General features: G+C 40.8%; 3 protein-coding genes across 7 annotated transcripts in view; 1 reads left to right on the top strand and 2 right to left on the bottom strand.

The window, feature by feature from the left end:
• Positions 1–5,917, bottom strand: nutf2 (nuclear transport factor 2). Of its 3 annotated transcripts, XR_012957711.1 has the most exons (6): positions 5,799–5,917; positions 4,628–4,749; positions 3,567–3,638; positions 3,123–3,221; positions 563–875; positions 1–50 (listed from the first exon to the last, which is right to left on the bottom strand). XR_012957711.1 is itself a non-coding variant. In XM_076106615.1 (5 exons), exons 2-5 carry the CDS (start codon positions 4,724–4,726, stop codon positions 762–764), a joined length of 384 nt encoding a protein of 127 aa, XP_075962730.1. In that variant the 5' UTR covers positions 4,727–4,749; positions 5,799–5,917; the 3' UTR covers positions 1–761. The 3 variants fall into 3 exon arrangements, 2 of the variants coding, with proteins under 2 accessions (XP_075962730.1, XP_075962731.1); XM_076106615.1 differs by having other exon boundaries at positions 1–875; XM_076106616.1 differs by lacking the exon at positions 5,799–5,917 and adding an exon at positions 4,840–4,902 and having other exon boundaries at positions 1–875.
• Positions 5,918–10,068: 4,151 nt separating this feature from the next.
• Positions 10,069–16,328, bottom strand: tsnaxip1 (translin-associated factor X interacting protein 1). Its single transcript, XM_076106530.1, has 11 exons — positions 16,148–16,328; positions 15,037–15,142; positions 14,712–14,852; positions 14,533–14,626; positions 13,687–13,883; positions 13,395–13,527; positions 12,431–12,597; positions 12,187–12,300; positions 11,578–11,687; positions 11,231–11,354; positions 10,069–10,574 (listed from the first exon to the last, which is right to left on the bottom strand). Exons 3-11 carry the CDS (start codon positions 14,790–14,792, stop codon positions 10,485–10,487), a joined length of 1,110 nt encoding a protein of 369 aa, XP_075962645.1. The 5' UTR covers positions 14,793–14,852; positions 15,037–15,142; positions 16,148–16,328; the 3' UTR covers positions 10,069–10,484.
• Positions 16,267–20,298, top strand: part of ranbp10 (RAN binding protein 10) — a 34,320-nt gene continuing 30,288 nt past the window's right edge. For 2 of the 3 annotated variants that reach the window (XM_076106528.1, XM_076106526.1), the window contains exon 1: positions 16,268–16,594. In XM_076106528.1, the coding sequence (XP_075962643.1) occupies positions 16,396–16,594 (199 nt within the window). In that variant the 5' untranslated portion in view covers positions 16,268–16,395. Of the gene's footprint in view, positions 16,595–20,298 lie in introns of all 3 variants that reach the window. The other variant, XM_076106529.1, reaches the window with a different exon arrangement.

Raw genomic sequence — 20,298 nt, 5'->3', positions numbered from 1 at the left:
TTAAGAAAAAAAGTCCAGGTTTTATTGTCTAATGTGGCTGTAGTCCATGTCTGTGTGAGAGAGAGACAGATTGAGAGAGAGTGAGCGAGAGAGAGAGAGAATATTCAGGAACCAATCACACAGTGCGGTCAAACTTTGTACTCCAAGCATGAGTGGATCATGGCAAAGTTAACAATTGTGTAAAAGGAAGATGAAACGCACTAAGGCAATACACAAGTGGCATCTAAAAACAACTTATAACACAAGAAGTCAGAACTGATGGAACATGGATCTACAAACCAGTCAACAAACAGCGCTAACAGAACTGATTTGATAGCAGTAGAGTTAACAGAGTAGAACGGGTTTGAATTAAGAAAAGGTGGAGAGCGGAGCAGAGCTGGAGTAAATGACGTCGTTCGGCTATTCGTCTCTCTCTGGTGCCTTGAATGTAGATATTGTAATGGGGGACTCCCGGCGTCATGCAGATCAGCGACGTGGCAGACAGGGGCATCTGATTGGTTAGCTGGCTCTCAGCAAAGGAACGAATCGCAGTTCTAGTAGCTGGGGCGGTCTGTAAACCCACCTGGATGAGGTTCAGTGATTGACATCTAGAATCCGGTGTTGGAGAGAGTCAAGCAGGCGTAAATGAGACAGCAGAAGGGAGAGGCGAGTGTCCTCTCTTCTCTCCATCCCCAACTCTTCCTTCCCCTCCCTCCATACTTGACTCAAGTGGTGCCCTTCGCTACGGGCACCCCTGCCCACCAGATGATAAGTGCCGGGGGTTAGCCAAAGTTGTGAATGGCCAGCCTGAACATGTCATTCGTGCACACCCACGCATCGTTAATGTTCTTCAGGAGGAAACTCTGATGGAAACCCATGACGGGATCGTCATCTACCTACGAACACAGACAGAAAGAGCAGGGCATCAGGACACAGTCGGCAGTACAGTGGTTCAATATCGGTTGTACACATCAAAGTCAGTCGACGAGTTGTGGAGAAACAGTCATGTAATTCCTTCTTTGCCAAGTTAGAGAAACTAACGGCAATAACGTCACCCAGGTTATCCTGACCTGCAGGAAATGAGTTGCTAGCTAGTTAGTTTAGCCCAAAGGTGCCCTGTCTTGAAAACAAAGCTTCTGTTTACATTTATTGTTATTCAATAAAATAAATTGTGTGCATCAATATTAGGACTTGTGTTCCATAATGTCTTTGTATGAATGTCCTGTCTGTATCATATTACTGTTGTGTGTCACCCTGTGTCTCAATGAGATTACCCGTCAATATAAATATATAAATATATATATATATATATATATATATAAATATATATATATATATATATATATAAATATATAAATATATATATATATATATATATATATAAATATATATATATATAAATATATATATAAATATATATAAATATATATATAAATATATATAAATATATATATAAATATATATATATATATATATATATATATATATATATATATATATATATATATATATATATATATATATATATATATATATATATATAAATATATATAAATATATATAAATAACTATATATATAACTATATATATATAACTCTATATATAACTATATATATATATATAACTATATATATATATAACTATATATATATATATAACTATATATATAACTATATATATATATATAACTATATATAACTATATATAACTATATATATATATAACTATATATATATAACTATATATATATATATATAACTATATATATATATATATATATATAACTATATATAACTATATATAACTATATATAACTATATATATATAACTATATATAACTATATATATATATATTTATTAGGGTTGCAACTAACGATTATTTTAATAATCGATTAATCTGGCAATTATTTTTTCGATTAATCGGATATTAATGGGCCAAAAAAGGCGAGTGAATAAAAACGTGTCTTTAGTCTTGCAAACTATACCACCCCTGCTTTACTACTGTTATTAACGAGCTAACGCTAACTTGTCATGCTTGTCAAGCTGGATAACGAGTAAACACCAGCACCAGAAGAGCTACTGGAGGGACATTACGTTCCTCACTTCAAAACGGAACAAAAGTAGGATTCTGTAGTGATTTACCCTGCTGTTGAACTCCCTTCCTCCTCATCAAGGACTCCAACATGTTTACGTTGTTGAATCAGGAAATAAATACTGTAGCCGTCTGTGTTCACCCAGAGCTCTACGATACCTCATATCAATAGAGTTTCCCAACGATTGCCTTTTTTCCCTGGAACTGCTGTCCTTCCCATGTGAGGCATGACTCGTCGATCTGTTTGGACCAAACTATGTGTATAAATGTGTGTGTGTGTGTGTGTAAACCATATGGTACAAACAATGAATAGACGCTGCTGTATTTACATCTATGACGTTATTCTGAGTGTTGGTGGAGCTGCTACAATGTTAGCATAGCCTAGCACCGATCCATCCGAGCTCCATTGAGAAGACAAGTAGCCTACAAATCGGCATCACTACGTAGTTATTTCGGAGTCCCTTTTTGTCGGTTTATTGCCGTTAAATCACAGCCAAATCAGTTTATTTTGTGTTCATACAGCTGTAGTAAATAGCGACGTGTGGCTTGCTAGACACAGTGAATACAGTTCGATAAAATCCACAGAGCTCCTCTGGACAATGTTATGAACCAGACATGACGGCGTTTAGTTTCCCGGGATATCTGGGACTTCCACAACACGTACTAAGCAGAAATAGGTTATTTTTTCCATGGTTAATGGCGGACAGTTGAACGGCTTTCGGGGCGATAAGCCTCTCCGGCGCGTTCAGCGCGAATGAACACAAATAGTCCCCGGCAAGACTGGCGGCGCGAATGGCACTCAACTCAACTTTTTTTTTTTATACTCAAACATCTCCGCGACTTATTGAGTGGCGTAATAATCGCGCGACACAACGAATCGATAATGAAATTCGTTGCCAACTCTTTTAATAATCGATTTTTATCGATTTTAACGATTCGTTGTTGCAGCCCTAATATATATATAAAAGATAAAACTTTGAGTTTAATGTGTGATGATTTGGCTGTAACAGGACATGCTTTAAAATAAGGTGTAAATGATAGTGTGACTTACTTTTAGCTGTCCTACTACCATACTCAAGATGTTGCAGTCCGGAGTTGGCTGGTGGTCCTGCACTGTTATACTATGCACTATTTTTGGGAAGGGTAGACTCTGGCACACACAGACAGGGGGGGGGGGGGGGGGAAGGAAAATGAATACAGATATATCAGACACTGAAAAAATAGAAGAAATCAAAACATATCTTTAAGTACATTCATCAACTTAAATGATCCTCGATGGAGTTTTTACGAACATAAAAAGGTTGGGGAGGAATCGCATTATTTGACGGTTGCATGTTTACAATAACAGGTTACAGGTAATGCATTTAAATGCGTTACTCCTCAAAATAATCTGGTTTCTTGGTTGCACTTAAACATACTGACTGACATTGCCAGTGTGTTTCTCAGTTGGGCCACCTGTTACACGTTTCTAGAATATTTTACCAGATTAACTCACAATGAGTTTCCCAACGATTGCCTTTTTTCCCTGGAACTGCTGTCCTTCCCATGTGAGGCATGACTCGTCGATCTGTTTGGAGCAAGACAGAGAGAGATGGGGGGTGGGGGGGTTACAGAGGATGCTATTTACAGATAATAAAGGTCTACCAAATAGGGCCACATCAAAAAAAACTCAACAAGTGGTACTAGCTTCGCTCCCTTCAGGGGCCATCAGCTTGAGATTGTTAATGGCACTAATTCATGACTACGTTGTGTATTGTTTTCTTAGGTACATTGTAGATAAAAAGGTCAGATGTGGACAATTTGATGCGTGATAATTTTACCTCTCACTCTCGAAAGAATAATCACATATGGCGGTCGAATTTGTGACCATTTCGGTCACAGTCTGGAGCCCTGTGGTCACGTTTTTTCCCCTCCTAAATCGCAATAATGACGAACGTTAACAGTCGACAAAGTTTTGCACGCAGTGGACGTTAGCCCTAAGTTGGAGGGAAATGAAGACAGTGTAGACATGTTAACGCTGATTGGCCAAGACTCGACACGTCACATCAAAGGTGTTTTATTGCGAAGATGCCGTTTTCTCCTTGTCTCACTCCAATCTGAGAAGCCCTGGCTGGCCAGATCGCAAAGTCAAATACGCAAAGATTCAGTTTTTCCTCACACCCTTGAGTGAGAGAAGTCCCCACATGCGAGAAGCTGGAACCGGAGATAAGGTGTCGTTTTTGCTTTCAACACAACCGAAACGAACAAGTGATTATAAGAATATGATTCAATTTCTGTCCATCGAATAATAGATTAACTGACCAATTGTTCAATACATAGATTCTGTGTCTAAAAGTGTTCATAATGAATTTGTTACTGATCAAGTGAGACCACATAAAAACAAGCCCCACTCCATTGTTAAGCAGGCTCTGTCTGGGATTACCTAGTGTTGGACGTACTAAAGATCTTGTTACACTTGTGTTGCATTCATATTCATAAAGGAAAGTTAATTCATAAGTGCAGCCCAGCAGTACGACATCTCATAACTGGACAAAAGCGTTGTTCCGTCACACTCACATATATGGTTCCGAGTTGTGATCTGTCCGAGTCAAATAGTTGATAGTAGTGCTGCACAAAGCTGGATCCTATCTGCTCCCACAGAGGCTGGTCCACCATCCTGAATCACCCTGCAACACACACTGGGAAGATGTAGAGACAGAAGGGGAGCCGTTTCAGAAATGTTTTCTCAACCATTTACAACAAAAATGCATTGTAAATACATTACATACATTATAACCTTCCAGGCAGAGAGTACTTGTATTCACTTGTAGCAAAAGTCCAGTGTATACCCTCACGCTGTACAAACCAACGGAAAAGAGGCAGAAATATAGCTAACCTATTAGGATCACATATATTTAAACAAAGTTACTCAGCAGACTTACTTTCTGTAAAACAATTAAGTGACTACTTCCTTGATACTGACAACAAAGAACGATAACAAGTTACAAAAATAAGAACGTACGAGTACAACCACACTATATAAAAAACAAGCATTAAAATGACTTTCACCAGCAGAGTTTTACTAAACGCACTGCTGGTCTCTCCATTTAGATGACAGTGACAGCACAACTCATGTGCTTCAACATAACTATACACTGGGACAATCTGAGAGCTCTGGAAACTAGCGATTAAGTATATTATATAAAGACCTAAATAGTCCTTGGTCCGCTGAAAAGCAGTTAAGGCTAGGGGGAGAAGAACACACGCTTGTTTAATAACGTTTTCAAAGGGGAAAGCTCTTGTAACCGTATGGCTAGTTAACGTAAGCTAACTAGCTTGCCGCTACTACTAGCATGTGAGCTGTCTTGTTTGCTAACGTTAGCCTGTGTTGGTAACAGCTCCTATCCCTAGCATGCCTCTCCACCAGCTAATGTTACACGTCAGATACATCATATTTCCAGGCGTTAGCTAACTGACTGGCTGGCTGGCGTTCGCCATTTCCCTGGTTGCTAAAAATACCCCGTCTCCGCCAAGTGTTGATGCTTCCCTCCGGGCCCGCGCGCACAGCTACCCTACATAGGCGTGCCCAACGTTTTCCCTAACCCGGGTAGGAACAGCGAATTAAACTACTTATAACACCTTGTACTTGTTAGAATGTCAGACTAAACTATCACTTTTTGTTTTTCGCATATGTTTCAATTCACTATTCCCCAAGACGGCTTCTTAAAAATAATTAAAATAAACTTACCTCTAACCAACACCGAGGCCTGCTTCACGATGGCACAGTGAAGTGTCCGCTTCTCTTCGAAGTCACGCATTCAAAAGCCGTACTAGCCCCGGTGGTTTGTGGGGATTGTAGTCTATTCAATTTTCGATATTTGATTCGTTTCGAGGTCTCACTATTGTATTTAGTTATGGCCATGCTAATAAAGCCATTTGAATTTAGTATATAAATAATTAAATAAATAAATAAAAAGCTGGCGTTGTGTTTTGTCTGTGTAAAGCATAACAGAGAACACGTAGTTTAATTTGATTATCTTATCGTCTATGTCATATTGCATACATTTGCTTTTTGTGATATGAATATATAAATATTGGAAGCAATTTGCTGTGGGCCCCTATTCAGCCACTTAGTTCAACTAAATTGTGTTGGTCTCTCTAAACTCCACATTGACACTTTGGATAGAATAATGTGCATACAGCTTTAACCTCTACAAACCATAGAAATGCAATAAAAGTAGAACAGACATTTGCCCAATCCCACTGTCCCTCCTAAGGCCTTAAACCCTGAACCCTCAGGGACTTCACTGACATCACCTGGTCAATGGTTGAGTGTGAGAGGCTTTAAGGGCAGGAAATGGTGTACATGCATATGGGACAGCACTTTGCTGTCATAACATGTTATGTACAATTGTGGTCATTTATTTAATATTTCTTACTCCTTGATTTGAACATATTACAGGCTCTTGTCTTACGAGATGAGAGGTAGTTGTCAAATAATCTTTTTACTCGTTTTTGTCAAAACAGCTTTAAAAACAAAATGAAAAGAAACAGTTGATGAATAAACCGGGTGTGTAATATAGTCCTCTGCTCTCATGTGTTTTTATGTTCCATCTTTAATCCTTAATGTTTCTATATAAATGTAATATGCCAGGCTGAACCTGTTTTTACGTATCTGGCATTCACTGGTAACCCAGCGTTTGACATCCCGACGCTATGAGTTGTGGGTAATTCCCTGAGGCAAAGTCTGCAGAAATGCGGACTTATGGAAAGTTGTCATAAAGGGCTCAAAATGTCTGTGAGAGAGCCCTCAAACACGCGACGATTTGACAGTGGGACAGCCCTAAACCCTCACGGACTTTGCAGGAACATGCCTCAAAGTCTGTGAGTCCTTGAGTGTGTTGATTGGGTTTGGGCTATTCCCATTCAATTCAACATAGTAGGATGGTCAGAGCGGCGGCCATTTTTATTTGTGTCGTTGCCATTGCGACCCTTATAGTGGGCTAACTTTTCCATAAACTAAACCGACTTATGGCATGTCATGGACTCACTAAGGCGAGGTTTTGCAGTAACTATCAAATCGACTTGTGGAGTAGTAACATTAGGAAGAATGGACAAAGTAAATTAGTACATTTTAACAACTTAATGCTTCATCCACACGTACTAGCGTAGGAAAGCGCATTGCTATCGCCGGATAAAGCATGGTGGAATTTACAAGCTTACAAGCTAATTCCGCCAGGGCTAGTTCGCTGGGTCTAACAGTCACGCCGCCTTACTCCCCGCTGCTGCCTAGCTAACTATCCAGCCATCCAGGCAAGCTGCTTTATGGCCCCACTGACGTATTGTCACCGTAACAACTGACAACATTTGCCATTTTCTTTTGTACTAGTCAAATGACCACAGAAAAACAGTTCAACGTCCATTCTACTTCTATTCTATTTCTACGCTACAAACAGACGACACAAAATTCTTCTTGGGGAAGTTGGGGGGAAACTGATTTACCAAGAGTTCCCAAGTAGGAACTCAGACTTGTGAAATAAACCAAATGGTGGGAGTAGCGTTCCATTTTAGTTGTTGTAGTAGGAGTACAGAAATGATCAAGCTTTAAGTTTTTGGACTCAGCCCTAATCAGGCGTCTTTGGTTACCACTGCTTCTTGTCGGAACCGACTTACCGTGTACCGAACCTGTTTTGGATCTAACTCTTGTCTCTGAATCATGTTTTTGTGTGTAGTTCCTTTGGTGTTTCTCCAGCCGTCACAGTGCAAACACACCTGACAAGGGCAGAGTCTAAAAACATAAAAAAGCAAGGCCGAATTAACACAGGGAGTGTTCGAAGAGAAACGGCGGCAACGCAAGACACAGAGGTGCTAAGACAAACTAGCCCAAGTGAGGGGAGCACAGATAATAATTGCACGAAGGAAAGGAGGGTGATAACGAGGGACAGGTGATTGCAGCGCTAATAACAGACAGGTGGAGCTAATTAGGGAGGGGCAGACAAAGTACAAATGGCGGGAATCACACAAAAGGCAGGAATCAGAATCAGCTTTGTTGGCCATGTTACGCTTACGCATACATGGAATTTGACTCCGGTTTTTCGAAGCTAAGTGATCTAGAACGAGAGGAGAGGTGAGTCACGAAATAAAACAGGAAACACAAAAAAAAGACAGAATAAATGACATGAAACAAAGGAAAAGCGTAAGCTAGGTGCGGGGCAGATCATGACACTATTTGTGCGTTCCATTACTCATACTATCATACCTGTATTTGGCATGTTAGAAAAATATTTAGTGCGTCCCAATATGTCAAATGCAGTATGCCAAAAATACCAGGATGTTCCGGTCGCATTTTGCAGTGTGCAAGCCAGCATGCTTTTCTAGCTATTCTGACCCACAATCCTTTGCGTGCAAAGGCTCTTGGGGTGGCAATGTCCGTCTGTTGGTTGTCAATCCATCACTTAATTCCAGAATGAAAGCTCAAAAATTCATTAGGTGGCCGGACACACTTCCCTACAAACTCAAATAAATGATAATGTTGCTCTGTACCTGCTGGATGTGTGAATAACCAACTAACAATCAAGCATAATCAAGTTTGAAGGCGATGATACGTCAGTGTTGTGTTCACAACATGTTTCTGCTGCCCCTATGTGGCAAAAAAAGCAGTTATTTCAGGTTTTAAAAAGATGATAAATGGAATTAATAAACAATAAAACACTTATTTGGTTCAGTATGCTCAGAGGTTTTGCTTCTGAAGCCCTAAACACCTCGTTCCGAAACTCCACAGGTTAGGTTTCGTACAATATAGCGGCCATGTGTCTTGTTAGAATCTTTTCTCACACTATTTTTGATTTGTTTGTGAGATAATAACATTTTTCTGTGTTATGTCTGGGTTAGATGTGTGAACAGGTTTTGTAAGCATGTACTTTAATTTTCAGCCTTTTTTACAAAAGCTGTACAGCTCGTAAAGTTTGCCTCAGAGTGAAGTCTGTCACTTTAAGAAATTACATTTAAAGTTATAGATAAAAAAAAAACTGTCACAATGTATATAAAAACGTCTAAATCATCTGCATGCATTTTACATTGTAGTGGCCAAGAAAATGAGACTATCTTCTGGCAAATTGACATTTTGGGGGGAAAAGACTGGAGGACATCTTCAAACACTCAACAAGAAACTGTAGAATTTGCATTTACAGATTACTGTCCATGGCTGAAAAGAGTTTATCTGGGGTGGCCACTTTATCAAAAACAGCACCCATTCATTAATCTCTTTCTCCAGACCACGTACTTCAAGGGCTTTTGAGGCCGGCCCGTTTCGACACTTTCTTTATACAGATGCACCATCTGCACTGCTATCTGCTCTCAAGCTGTAAGAACTGCAACACACCAGAATGAATAGTGTGGCCTGTTGGTGTTTCACAGGTTGTGGTGAAAGTAAGTAAGCGTGTAAATACATGCAGTACACAACATGTGAATTATATCGGCTATACTCTAATATATCTTAATTTAAATGCTATCTTTGTAGAAGTACAAATTTTCTGTCTCCACTCCTGTGTTTACTCTGATGAACCGGCAGTTGTTAGATTTGTTGAGACTTAGGCCTCCACTGACTTGTTACTTGACCCACTGACGTGTTTTCATCTTATTTTCATGGACATCGCATTGACTTACATTAATTTCCTGGAGACCCTAACCATGACCTCTTCCAACCAAACCCTTACCCTAACCTTACACCGACTCTTCACCCTGAAATTTGATGATTTACGTTAATTTTGTGACCATAAGGAAGGCGAGTCCTCACAATGTAACTGTGTAAACAAATTTATGTCCCCACAAGACATGAAAAACATGCCCACCCACCCACCAACACACACTCAGGGATTAAATGTATAGCTATTAGTAACCGGTAAAGGTTTTCATGAAAAATGACAAATATATTGGAAATGAACATGTATTTCAAAGTTGTAACGAATAGCTTATATGCGTGCAAGAAACATACAAATAAAAAACCATCCGACCGACCATTAAACATTCATAGTGATTTCTTTATTTTTTGACAAGTTGCATTAGGCAACCCACTCTATAAGGCACCCACGGTTATAATAACGTCACAGGGTCAGGGTCAGTCAAATCACATTTCCTCAAACAAATCTATATTGTGAGGCTTCTGTTGCAGCTCCCACTACAATGGAGGTTAATGCCACTGTTTTATTTTAAATCAGCAAAAGCAGACAGTGATATTGCAATATTACTGTACATACATTTGCAGTTATTTAAATATCAGAAATTGTTTAAAAAAAAGTGTTGTGGGGACAATCAATTATCTGTGATTCAAGAATTGAGGTTGCATACACCATTGGTTTTCTGACATGACCTTAAGCCGGCAAGTTGTCCCACCTTCTTCACAAACAATCCATAAAATGTATTCGACAACATTATATCAGTCGCTGGCTGGACAGGTATTTGATGCAGCATTTTCCTCTGATTCTTCTAGAGCTGGAGGTAAGGCTCTTGCACCGGATTCTGCCAGCTGTTGGAGCATTAAAGTCAAGAGATAAAATCTTAGACAATGAGCAGAAGCCCATTCAAACTCAAAAATACAGTTAATTCAGAAAGTATTCCGACCCCTTCACTTTTTGCACATTGTGATAGGTTGCAGCTTTACGTCATATACGTATATATAGGTGTGTTCCTTTCCATATCAGCTGAATTTACGACAGGTGGACTCCAAATAAGAAAGATCTCAAAGATGATCCAGAGAAATGGGAGACACCTGAGCTAGTTTAAAATAAGGAAAGCGCCATAGCAAAGAGTCTGAATGTCAATGTGATGTTTCTTTTTTCTCTCTTTAATAAGAAAGACATTCTAATGTATTGTTTTTGCTTTGCCTTTATGAGGTATGGAGTTTATATGCTGAAGGAAAAAATGGATTCAAACGCACAAGGCATTGCAAAATGGGAAAAAAAGTGATGGGGTATGAACATCTTCTGAATGCACTGTATATTGTCAATTGCTTCAATGACCACACTTTTTGTAAATATTTAAGTGTAATTCAATGTTTACACCCAATAAGAGCACAAAGGTCTTAGAGGGGACCGGGACAGATGCAGGCCGAAGATCACAGTTTGTGAGATAGATAAACTACAATCAGCCTGAGCAGACAGTGAAACCTCTGGTGGTACGTACCAGGCTGTGGAGTCTCTGAGAGGAGATGGTGTCATCGCTGTTGTCTGGTTCGCTTTGAGCCGAGTCCACAAGTTCTTCTATTTCCTGATCTGACTTCAGAGGGAACGCTGTTCTCAGGGCCGTCCTGTACAAACATGCATGAACACAAAAGACTCTCTTTTGACAGAGGAAACCCGAGACAGAGAAAAAAACTATTTTTTTCTGCTAAAGGATGTATTTGTGAAGTTTTCTTCTGAATTGAGGGTCTAATGATAGAGGGTGACATTCGTTGTTGTTAATCTATGTAAATAAAACTTCCGTGACTGCAATTGTGTGTGTGCTTCTGTTTGCATATATTTTTTTATCACCTAAACTCCTGGACGGTGAGTGTGCCGCTCTTAGGGGCATCGGAGTTGATCTGGTCTTCGAGGTGGTTGGACTGAATCTGGCTTTGCCCATGAAACAAACTCTCCTCCATCTGAAAAATAAACAAACAGCTTTTACAAGAAACAGTCCCAACATTTTGGAAAAAATGCTTATTTTTCCTTTATGCCAAGAGTTATCAGAGAAGGTTGATTATACTCTGGTGTCTGTCAGTTCAATATGAAGCTGGAGCCTGGAAATAGTTAGCTTAGTTTAGCTTAGCATAAGTAATGAAACGGGACAGTGTTTTCATTCTTTATTTTTTCTACGGATTTAATAAACAAGATATGCCATGTTGATTAGTGATCTGCTGTGGCTGGTCAGCGGGTCTTTGTTTACCTTTGGAGAGAGCCAGGCTGTAGTTTTCCCTGTTTCTAGCCTTTATGCTAAGCTAAGGTAAGCTAAGCTAGCTGTGTCCCCTTACATTTAGTGTAAAATAGCATGGCTCTTTTGGTTATTTTCTGGGGCTGCCAAAAAACTAATTAGTTTCAAATTTGGAGAAACAACTCTGTACCTGTTGATCACAAGCATCCCTTTTGAATATTGGGTGTTACCTGCACAGTGACAGGGTCGTGCGTCTCAATCCGCACGCTGCCTCTGCTGTGGAGCTCCAGCAGGGTGTCATACTCTCTCTTCAACTGGTCAAAGTCACCCTGCAGCGTCTTCAACTGGACACCGCAGACAATACAAAAACGACACCACGGTGGAGACTGTTAACATTTTGAAATCATGCATTCTGTGTATGTGTACATGCAAGTGTGTTCAGTGTGTACAGTATATATTTCTACATGTGGCCACCTGTAGGAGGTTCTGTTTGTGTGTTTGTTCCAGGGTGTCCCAGTTGCGTCTTGGCACGACATCCCAGTACTCCGCCTTCATCCTGTTGAGCTCCTCCTGGGCTTTAGTCAGGTCTTTCCGACACACCTTCAGAGCGAGCTGCAGCTCCACAGGGTCCTTAGCCCCTTCTTTCAATATGGAAACAAATTCCAGAACAAAATATTATATTGTTATATATTATATTTAAAAATTGACTGTATAGTTTAGATGAGCCTCTTATTTTGTTAAATTCCTAACATGAAAGGTATCGTTCATGTTAGCGCTAAGAATTTTTTGGGCAATGTGCCTTTGTAAATTGCTTTCTTGCAGAGAGTTGGATGACAAGATTGATACCGCTCTCATGTTTGGACGATAATATGAAGAGACAGCCAGGCGGACTATTTCTTGGGGTGCAGTGACTTCAAGTCAAGAAATAGTCCAGCACACAACTCCTGGTACTACCACACCTCGTCATTTTTTTTCAACTCATTTTTGTATGGATAAAACTGACTCAATAAAATGTGTTGATTAGTGAGCTTCACAGTTGCCAGTAGGTGGGGCTTTTAACGTTGGACAAAGCCATAGCTGTTTCCCCCAGTTTCCAGTCTTTAAGCTAAGCTAAACTAAATGACTGCTGCTTCTCAGCAAAAGAGGTACATAAGCATATTTCCCCAAAACCTTAAACTATTTATTCAGACTTTGTCGGAGCCCTAACCACAAATTGTAAATCAGTGGGCAATGTTTTCAATAATAAATACTGTCTGCAACTGACAATTATTTTTATAATTGATTAATGTGTCCGTTATTTTCTTGTCTAGTAATAAATTAATCAATTTAATTTAAAGAACAAAATGACTCAAAATGATGAACTGATTATTAAAATAGTTTCTGATTCACTTTCAGTTAATGGAGGAACTGAATCATCGAGTTACAGCTCCAGCTCTACCTGTGTTTTCATCTGAAGGCTTCACAGAGCCTCTTGTTACATCATTGAGCTGCCAGATCAGCAACTGGCGGGCATCGCGCTCCTCCCGGTACTGCAGGTACTGGTTGGACAGTTCAGACTGCAGACGGTCCACCTGGAAAGGAATAGAAGATATAGTGGCCTTATTATCTGCCGCATCTCAATCAAAGCTTTTTTTTGGGGGGGGGGGGGGGGGGGGGGGGGGAGATAAAGGGACCTCTCCTGTAAATAACTTTTCCATACACATGTTTGAGAGTCATGTTTGGTCATGTACCACTGCCTGCGTGGCCTTTTCTTTCTCCCTCATGGCCTTGACGTCCCTCTGCAGTTGTTGCTTCTCCCTTTTCAAGGCTCCAATCTCCGCCTGCTCCTCTGCCCAGCGAGCTTGAATCCTTCTGTCGCATTCCTCCGTCACCAGCCTCAGATGGGATCGCAGCGGCTCCAGTTCTCGGATTTTATCCTGCTGATATGCTGAGCAGATGGAAAATGCTTCAAAATGATCTGTCGTGAAACTCTAGGGCTGAAACAATTACTTGGTCAAATGAAAAGTAAGTGATTGAGCGATCTGGAGACATCAATCCCCTCAGTATCTGAGAAGCTGGGATGGGCACTTGCCATTATGTTAAAGGTTTTACAGGCTAAATAACTAAAGGATACACCGAAAAATAATATAGCTGGTTGCTTAATCAACAATAAAAACTATGTTATCAAATTTCAATTAAACTAATTAAAAAAGTTATCACTTCAGATCTTAAGAGTCTTAAAATTGTGAGATTGGCATTTTGCAATATTTTTGCCAATGACTCATGAACTATAACTTTAAATAGAAAATGTGTCCCGTGGTTGTGAGTCACTTTGTATTTTGATGCAGACTCAAAATTCTTAAACATTTTCTGTCATTTAAATAACAAATTAGAAGATTGTGCATTAGAGTAATGCTCACTCTGTTTTTCTGAAAGATTTCGTTTTTTCTGTATATTTCAGGTGTCATCATTTTATAGTGTCTCAGTTTTTTCTTGCTTAATTTCTTAAATGTAACTCAGATGGCTGCCTGGTAGTAACTTCACCTTATCCAATCGAGTTATTCTTAAGAAATGAAAATGATCATAGAGGTACAGACCCAAAGTGTTTTCATATTCCTTTTTGATGGCAGAAAGAAGCGGTTGGTAGGTTTTGAACTCTTTGATGAAACGACCAAAGACATCGCAGTAGACCTGTGGCCAGATTGAAATATGTCAGTACCCCCTCTAACAATGTTTTTATGGTAATTCCTCTGGTTTTATTGTAAAAAAACAGCACCTGTAGTTTCAGTTCCTGAAATGTTGGCTCATAAGAGCTGATAGTATGTAGCTCCTTGGTCACGTAGCTCTCCAGGCGCATCAGGAGTTGAGGCTTTCTCCCTGGGCTTGAATAAATGTAACTGCTACCTGTCCAGCAGAACTACACACACACACGCACGCACGCACGCACGCACACACACACACACACACACACACTGATGTGTGACTCAATCATCTTCGCAGCCAGCATGTAGCATGTAACATGTAACTACTTAATCATTCATTTAACTGAAGTGGGATTTTCATGAGTGAAATTCTGCCAGGTGTTATGAACCTCTAGCTACCTTTGTCCCTGCAGGTTGGACAGAAACAGCAGCGGCACTTTCTCCTTCTTGTCCTTCCACTGATGTCTGGACAGTGTCATTTTGTAGTCTATGGTCATATGCACTCCTGTCAAAGAACAGATCGAAGATACATTGCACATCGTAGTTAACGCTAACTCTAGTAGCTCTACCATGTATGACGAGCTGGTAAATTACAATAATGGAATAGCCATAATAGTTTCACTATATGAAAAACTTTGACAAGGTTACGAGGTTAAAAGGGTTTTCATTTGTCATTGTAGGGGTTGTAACACGAAATTTAAATTGTAGTCCCAATTTGCTATATATAGAAAACAAACAACACCAAAACAAACTATATTATATTTTTGGATATTTTAATGACTTGCCTTTGTTTTTGTGACGGTGTTAAAGGTGGGAATTTTACATCTTTAAGTGGTGACATCTCTAGCGACTCTATGGAGGCTCAATGACAACGTAACTACCTATTGTCCTTTTGATGTTGCTGAATTTGGCTCGTTTAGCTCAAGGTTGTCTTTAGCATCACAGAGCACGGCGTTGTAACAGGGTTTCCATGGCAACGAGGACGGACCACGCATCAAGACCCACATAGTAGACCGCGGCGCGCCTAACTAGATTTCAAATTGTGTAAGACGAAAAGTTTCCTCTTAAATAGAGAGCACGGACTGTCTAACCACGGGAACCTGCAACTTTCCCGTGAACACGTCTGTACAAGCCTTCAACTCTGACTATTTCCAATGACAAAAAAATTGATGAATAAATAAAAAAACGGTTAACCTATTTCATAAATATCACATATTAACTGCATCTTCATAATATTATAATAGGCTTATAATAGCATAGATATAATAAAACATGCCAAAATCACTTGAATAGAAACTCGTGAGGAATATTTAGAGAAACAAATACACTTTTTCTGTTGTTCTGGAGATAATATTAATTCTGTCAATTGATTTGCATGCACAGCAAAGACTTTTATGTTCCCCATTCTCGTATGGATACATTTAGGGATCAAGTTGAAATTACATAACGTTAATGTTCTTAAAAACGGTCTTTAAATTTAACAGCTGGAAAAACTACATTTCCTAGCTACCTTTCTTTGTGAAAGCCCGTAACCAGGATAACCGTGGTGGAGCTGTGTAGTCATTTCCAGAGAGTGCAGAGGAACTACAGTACCCAGACGGCACCGCTCCAGCCTACAGTACATTCTGCTGCTTATCCGGGGATGTCACACCGCTGCTATTTTCTCCCCTCAGTCCCTCTCACTCTCAGCTCAAGCGGACTGACACGGGGTTTTGGATAGAAAGAAACGAACAATAAGATAACAAAACAGGGGCCAACATGGCAGAGCTCGGAGCGGGAAGCCTGCCGTTGGGAGATCCTGCTTTTAATTACCAGGAACACGAGCTGAACGAGCGGCTGAAGCGGCTCTACCCGGCTGTGAACGAGGAAGAGACCCCTTTACCCCGATCCTGGAGCCCCAAGGATAAGTACAGCTACATTGGGCTGTCACAGAACAACCTGCGGGTCCATTACAAAGGTTAGCGAGCTAGTCTGAGCTAGTGGTCACAACAGTTAAGAGGGTCTCAGCTCAAATCTGTCACTGCTGTTGCGGAGGGGGGGGGGGTCTCACACTCACTCACAGTATGCGATTATGTTGATTGTGTGTGTGTGTGTGTGTGTGTGTGTGTGTGTGTGTGTGTGTGTGTGTGTGTGTGCGCGCGCACTCCTGGTAAATCTAGTCTGAGCTGCCTCTCCTGTAACCTTGCTTTGTTTAACAGATGAGCAGAGGAATGCCCAAACGGGTGACAGTGAACTCGCTAACCCTGACAGTTTGTCTTATTAGCACCACGCTCAAATTCACCTTCAACAACACGACTCTCCTTTTGTTTATTTGCCGTTTGTGACGTTATTTGTCCGCAGTAAACTGTGTATCTGACGTTCCCCACAGTTCGTACTGTAAAGGGCCATTGGCAGCAGTAACGACGCACCGAGCTTAACGAACTAATGGTATTTAACAAACAGGAGCTAGCTAACAGCGAGCCTCTGAATACAGTAGTTAGCCCTGTGGCTAACCAGCTAGTGTTAGCTAACCTAGCTGTTCCTTGTGCCTGATGTTGTATTTGTCTAAAACAGAAGGGTACGCTGGCTACAAGATGGACACAAGCCAAACTTGTTGTTAACACATTACAATGTAGCTAGCTCTGTGAGCAATGCTGCAATTGTTTAGTTTTTGACAGCAGCAAGCAACAAAAAAAATAGAATAAAAAATGGCATTGTTGTGTTTCTCGCGTGATTTCAGTGACTGTGTTCTAGAAGTCTTTTCCAGAATTCGTAAATCTTTTTTTTTCCGCCTGGAAGCAACCGGTCCAACTCTATTCAGGACTGTATGTGCCCTGAGCTCAACAACAGTCTCACGTCCAACCTCCAGCAGGCAGCCAGCTCGCTTTCAACAGCTGCTGAGAGGGAGGAGGCCTCTGCGCATTAGGCCCAATGTACCGATTTGGTAATACATCTGGTATCGGCAGATATCTGGCATTTCCACAACAACAGCAACTTTAACGTTACTTGTCAGACGGTTCGATCAACCGTTTATTCGGATGTCTAAAAACCGTCAGTATGGCCTGCCTGGCCTATCAACTGGATTAATAAAAAACTAAATATATATAAAAATATATCCAGCTCCTAAATCAAAACAATGTGACTCTATGTGAAGTCCTGTTCACAGTAGTTTGCCTGCTCTGTTATTTTTCGTCAGGCGACACGTCAGGGCAGCCCCCCCTCCACTAGCTAGCCCTGCATTTAAGGCTAGGAAAAATCCCCACGGAGGCATCGCGAGGCCACTGTGGGCCCTGTTGGCTGTTTACATCAGTGGAACATGCAGAGGATGCAGGCAGGCTGTGTAACCCATTTTGGAAAGCTTATTTGGCACAGATGTAGTGACGGCCCTGCTGTTTGTGAAAAGCAGGGATGGCCTCTTTTTTTTGGTGTTTGTTAAAATCAAGACTTTGTCAGATAAAACCCACAGATTATTTGATGCATAATGGATCAGATCCCCGCTGTTGATATAGACAGTGGCCAAATTTAATATAAGCCGACATTCGGTTTTATCAGTGGAGTAGATTTCGGACGCTGCTTTTATTGATTAGTTTTGAAAATGTGACAAAAAGAGACATAGTTTTTCTTGTGCCTCCCATTATAATCAATACTATTGCGATCCTAGCATTCTGTCTCGAATTACCCATGCAGTTGTCACAGCTGTGGCATTGGCACAGAATGATGAATGGGGCCCATGTATGTCTGCAGATAAGACGTGTCATGTCATGTTAGGGTTGTTTATGTAGGTCATTGAGTCTTTATGTCTATGAGAAATGCCCAGATTATGTGACACAGCACAATTGTTAAGGGATGATGTATAAATAGGTCTATTCTGGAGTGTGCAGGATGATTCCTCTCCTGGTAGTTTTAGCTCCTGCTCTGTTCCCTCACCCTTGTGGTTTGAATGCTATTTTGACCAGTGTGCCAATTTTCTCTGTTCAAGGCCACACCGTGTCTACGCAGTCCTGCTTGTGCACAGACAGATTCATTTATCCAGTCTCAATAGATGGGTACATAAATAAACACTGCAACACATAAGCAAACATGTTGACTTAGTGGCTATGAAAACACCAATGAGTGCACATCTTTTTTTTTTATTGACATAAACTGTAGCTCTCTGGCCATTTCTCTGCTTTATTATGATGTAGAGATGTGGGAGCAAATGTTATTAGTTAGAATTGCCTGAATTAAACATCACCAGCAGGGAACATATCAAGCAACAGAAATGGGCTTGGAGCAACTCAAAAGTTTGATGACCTGGCCTGAACCAGTTTCTAGTTTGTGATATTAGCTAACCTTGCTCATCATGTCATGTTGCTAATCATTAAATCTATTTCAAGCTGAAAACACATTCTAATATCTGGGAACCCGACAAATTAGTTTGGACAGATTTCCAGCAGCCTGGCCAATCCCAACCGTTTATCGGACACAGGGCGTGTTTGAGACGATGGCTGTGCAGAGGAGCGCTGTTAAGGCAATTTTAAAAAACAACCAAGATGGCTGCTGATGTGAAACTTTTCTGTTGAAGCCGCAATGGCGTCAGTTTCATTGAACTGGACGGTATGTTTTTGCTAAAAGAAGAAAAATCACCCGCACTTCTCAAGCTTAGTGTTTACTGAACTTCCAACAGGATTTAGCAAAAGTTTCATACACCAACTCATGATATACCAGCTGATCGCTACCTTTTCCCCCACCTGTTTTGCCTCATGTCCCGCTCTAATATGCTTTGATTGGCTGGTACTGCTGTGTTATGATTGGTCATCTTCACTGGTCCCTGGTAGCTCAGCGCTACGTCACATGTTGCATTGCTGTGATTGGTTGAAGCTCTATCCAATTGCGTCCAGAGGCATTTTGTTCTTTGCCACCGATAACGCCCCCTGGGAAATGGAAAGGGAACTGAGAGGAAACTATTTTGCATTTGCGAATTGTTCTGGCGATGTCATGCTAATTCTAATAAGCTGTATGATGATTTTAAGAGTTTGGACCGATGGTAGCAACCTTTAGTATAGTACAAGTCTTTAGTAGGAGCAGAGGTGTTGCGCCCTTCTGTTGCCTATTCAACATGCACAACACTGTCGCTGGATGGTAGACGCAGCAGCAACCACACGCTGTTGGCCAGGTGTTGATATAACTGTCGATCAAAGGCTTTGCAATGCAATAAGTGAAGTACTTAAAGCTGCTTTAATCAGTATTTTTTATATTGACAATCATTTGACTGTAATGTATGTAGTGGTTAGCGCTGTCTCCTCACAGCTAGAGGGGCCCGGGTTCGATCCCGGGCTGCCAGGCCCCTCAGTGTGGAGTTAGCATGTCCTCCCTGTGTCAGCGTGTTTTTCTCCGGGTTCTCCTCCCAGAGGCCAAAGACATGCAGCTTAGTTTAATTGAAGTCTCTAAATTGACCCGTGATCGCCTGGCAACCGGTCCGCCTTCGCCCAATATCAGCTGGGATCGGCTCCAGGCCCCCCCCCCCCCCCTGGATAGGATAAGAGGTTACAGATAATGAATAGCTTCTTTTAGACCCACTGTTTCCTACCTGCCCAGAACCAAATGGCTGACTAGCAACTAGCTGGTTAACTGGATGGGAGCATTTAGCAGCTAAAGAGCCAGATTTCCATGAGGAGTCACTCCAAAACAGATCTAAAGATA

The sequence above is a fragment of the Anarhichas minor genome, unplaced genomic scaffold (genome assembly GCF_050575085.1).
Source record: "Anarhichas minor isolate MPS153535 unplaced genomic scaffold, ASM5057508v1 ptg000034l, whole genome shotgun sequence".
Taxonomy (NCBI): Eukaryota; Metazoa; Chordata; class Actinopteri; order Perciformes; family Anarhichadidae; genus Anarhichas; species Anarhichas minor.
Note: the sequence above shows the minus strand (reverse complement) of the source record. Positions and strands in the feature narration are given on the sequence as shown.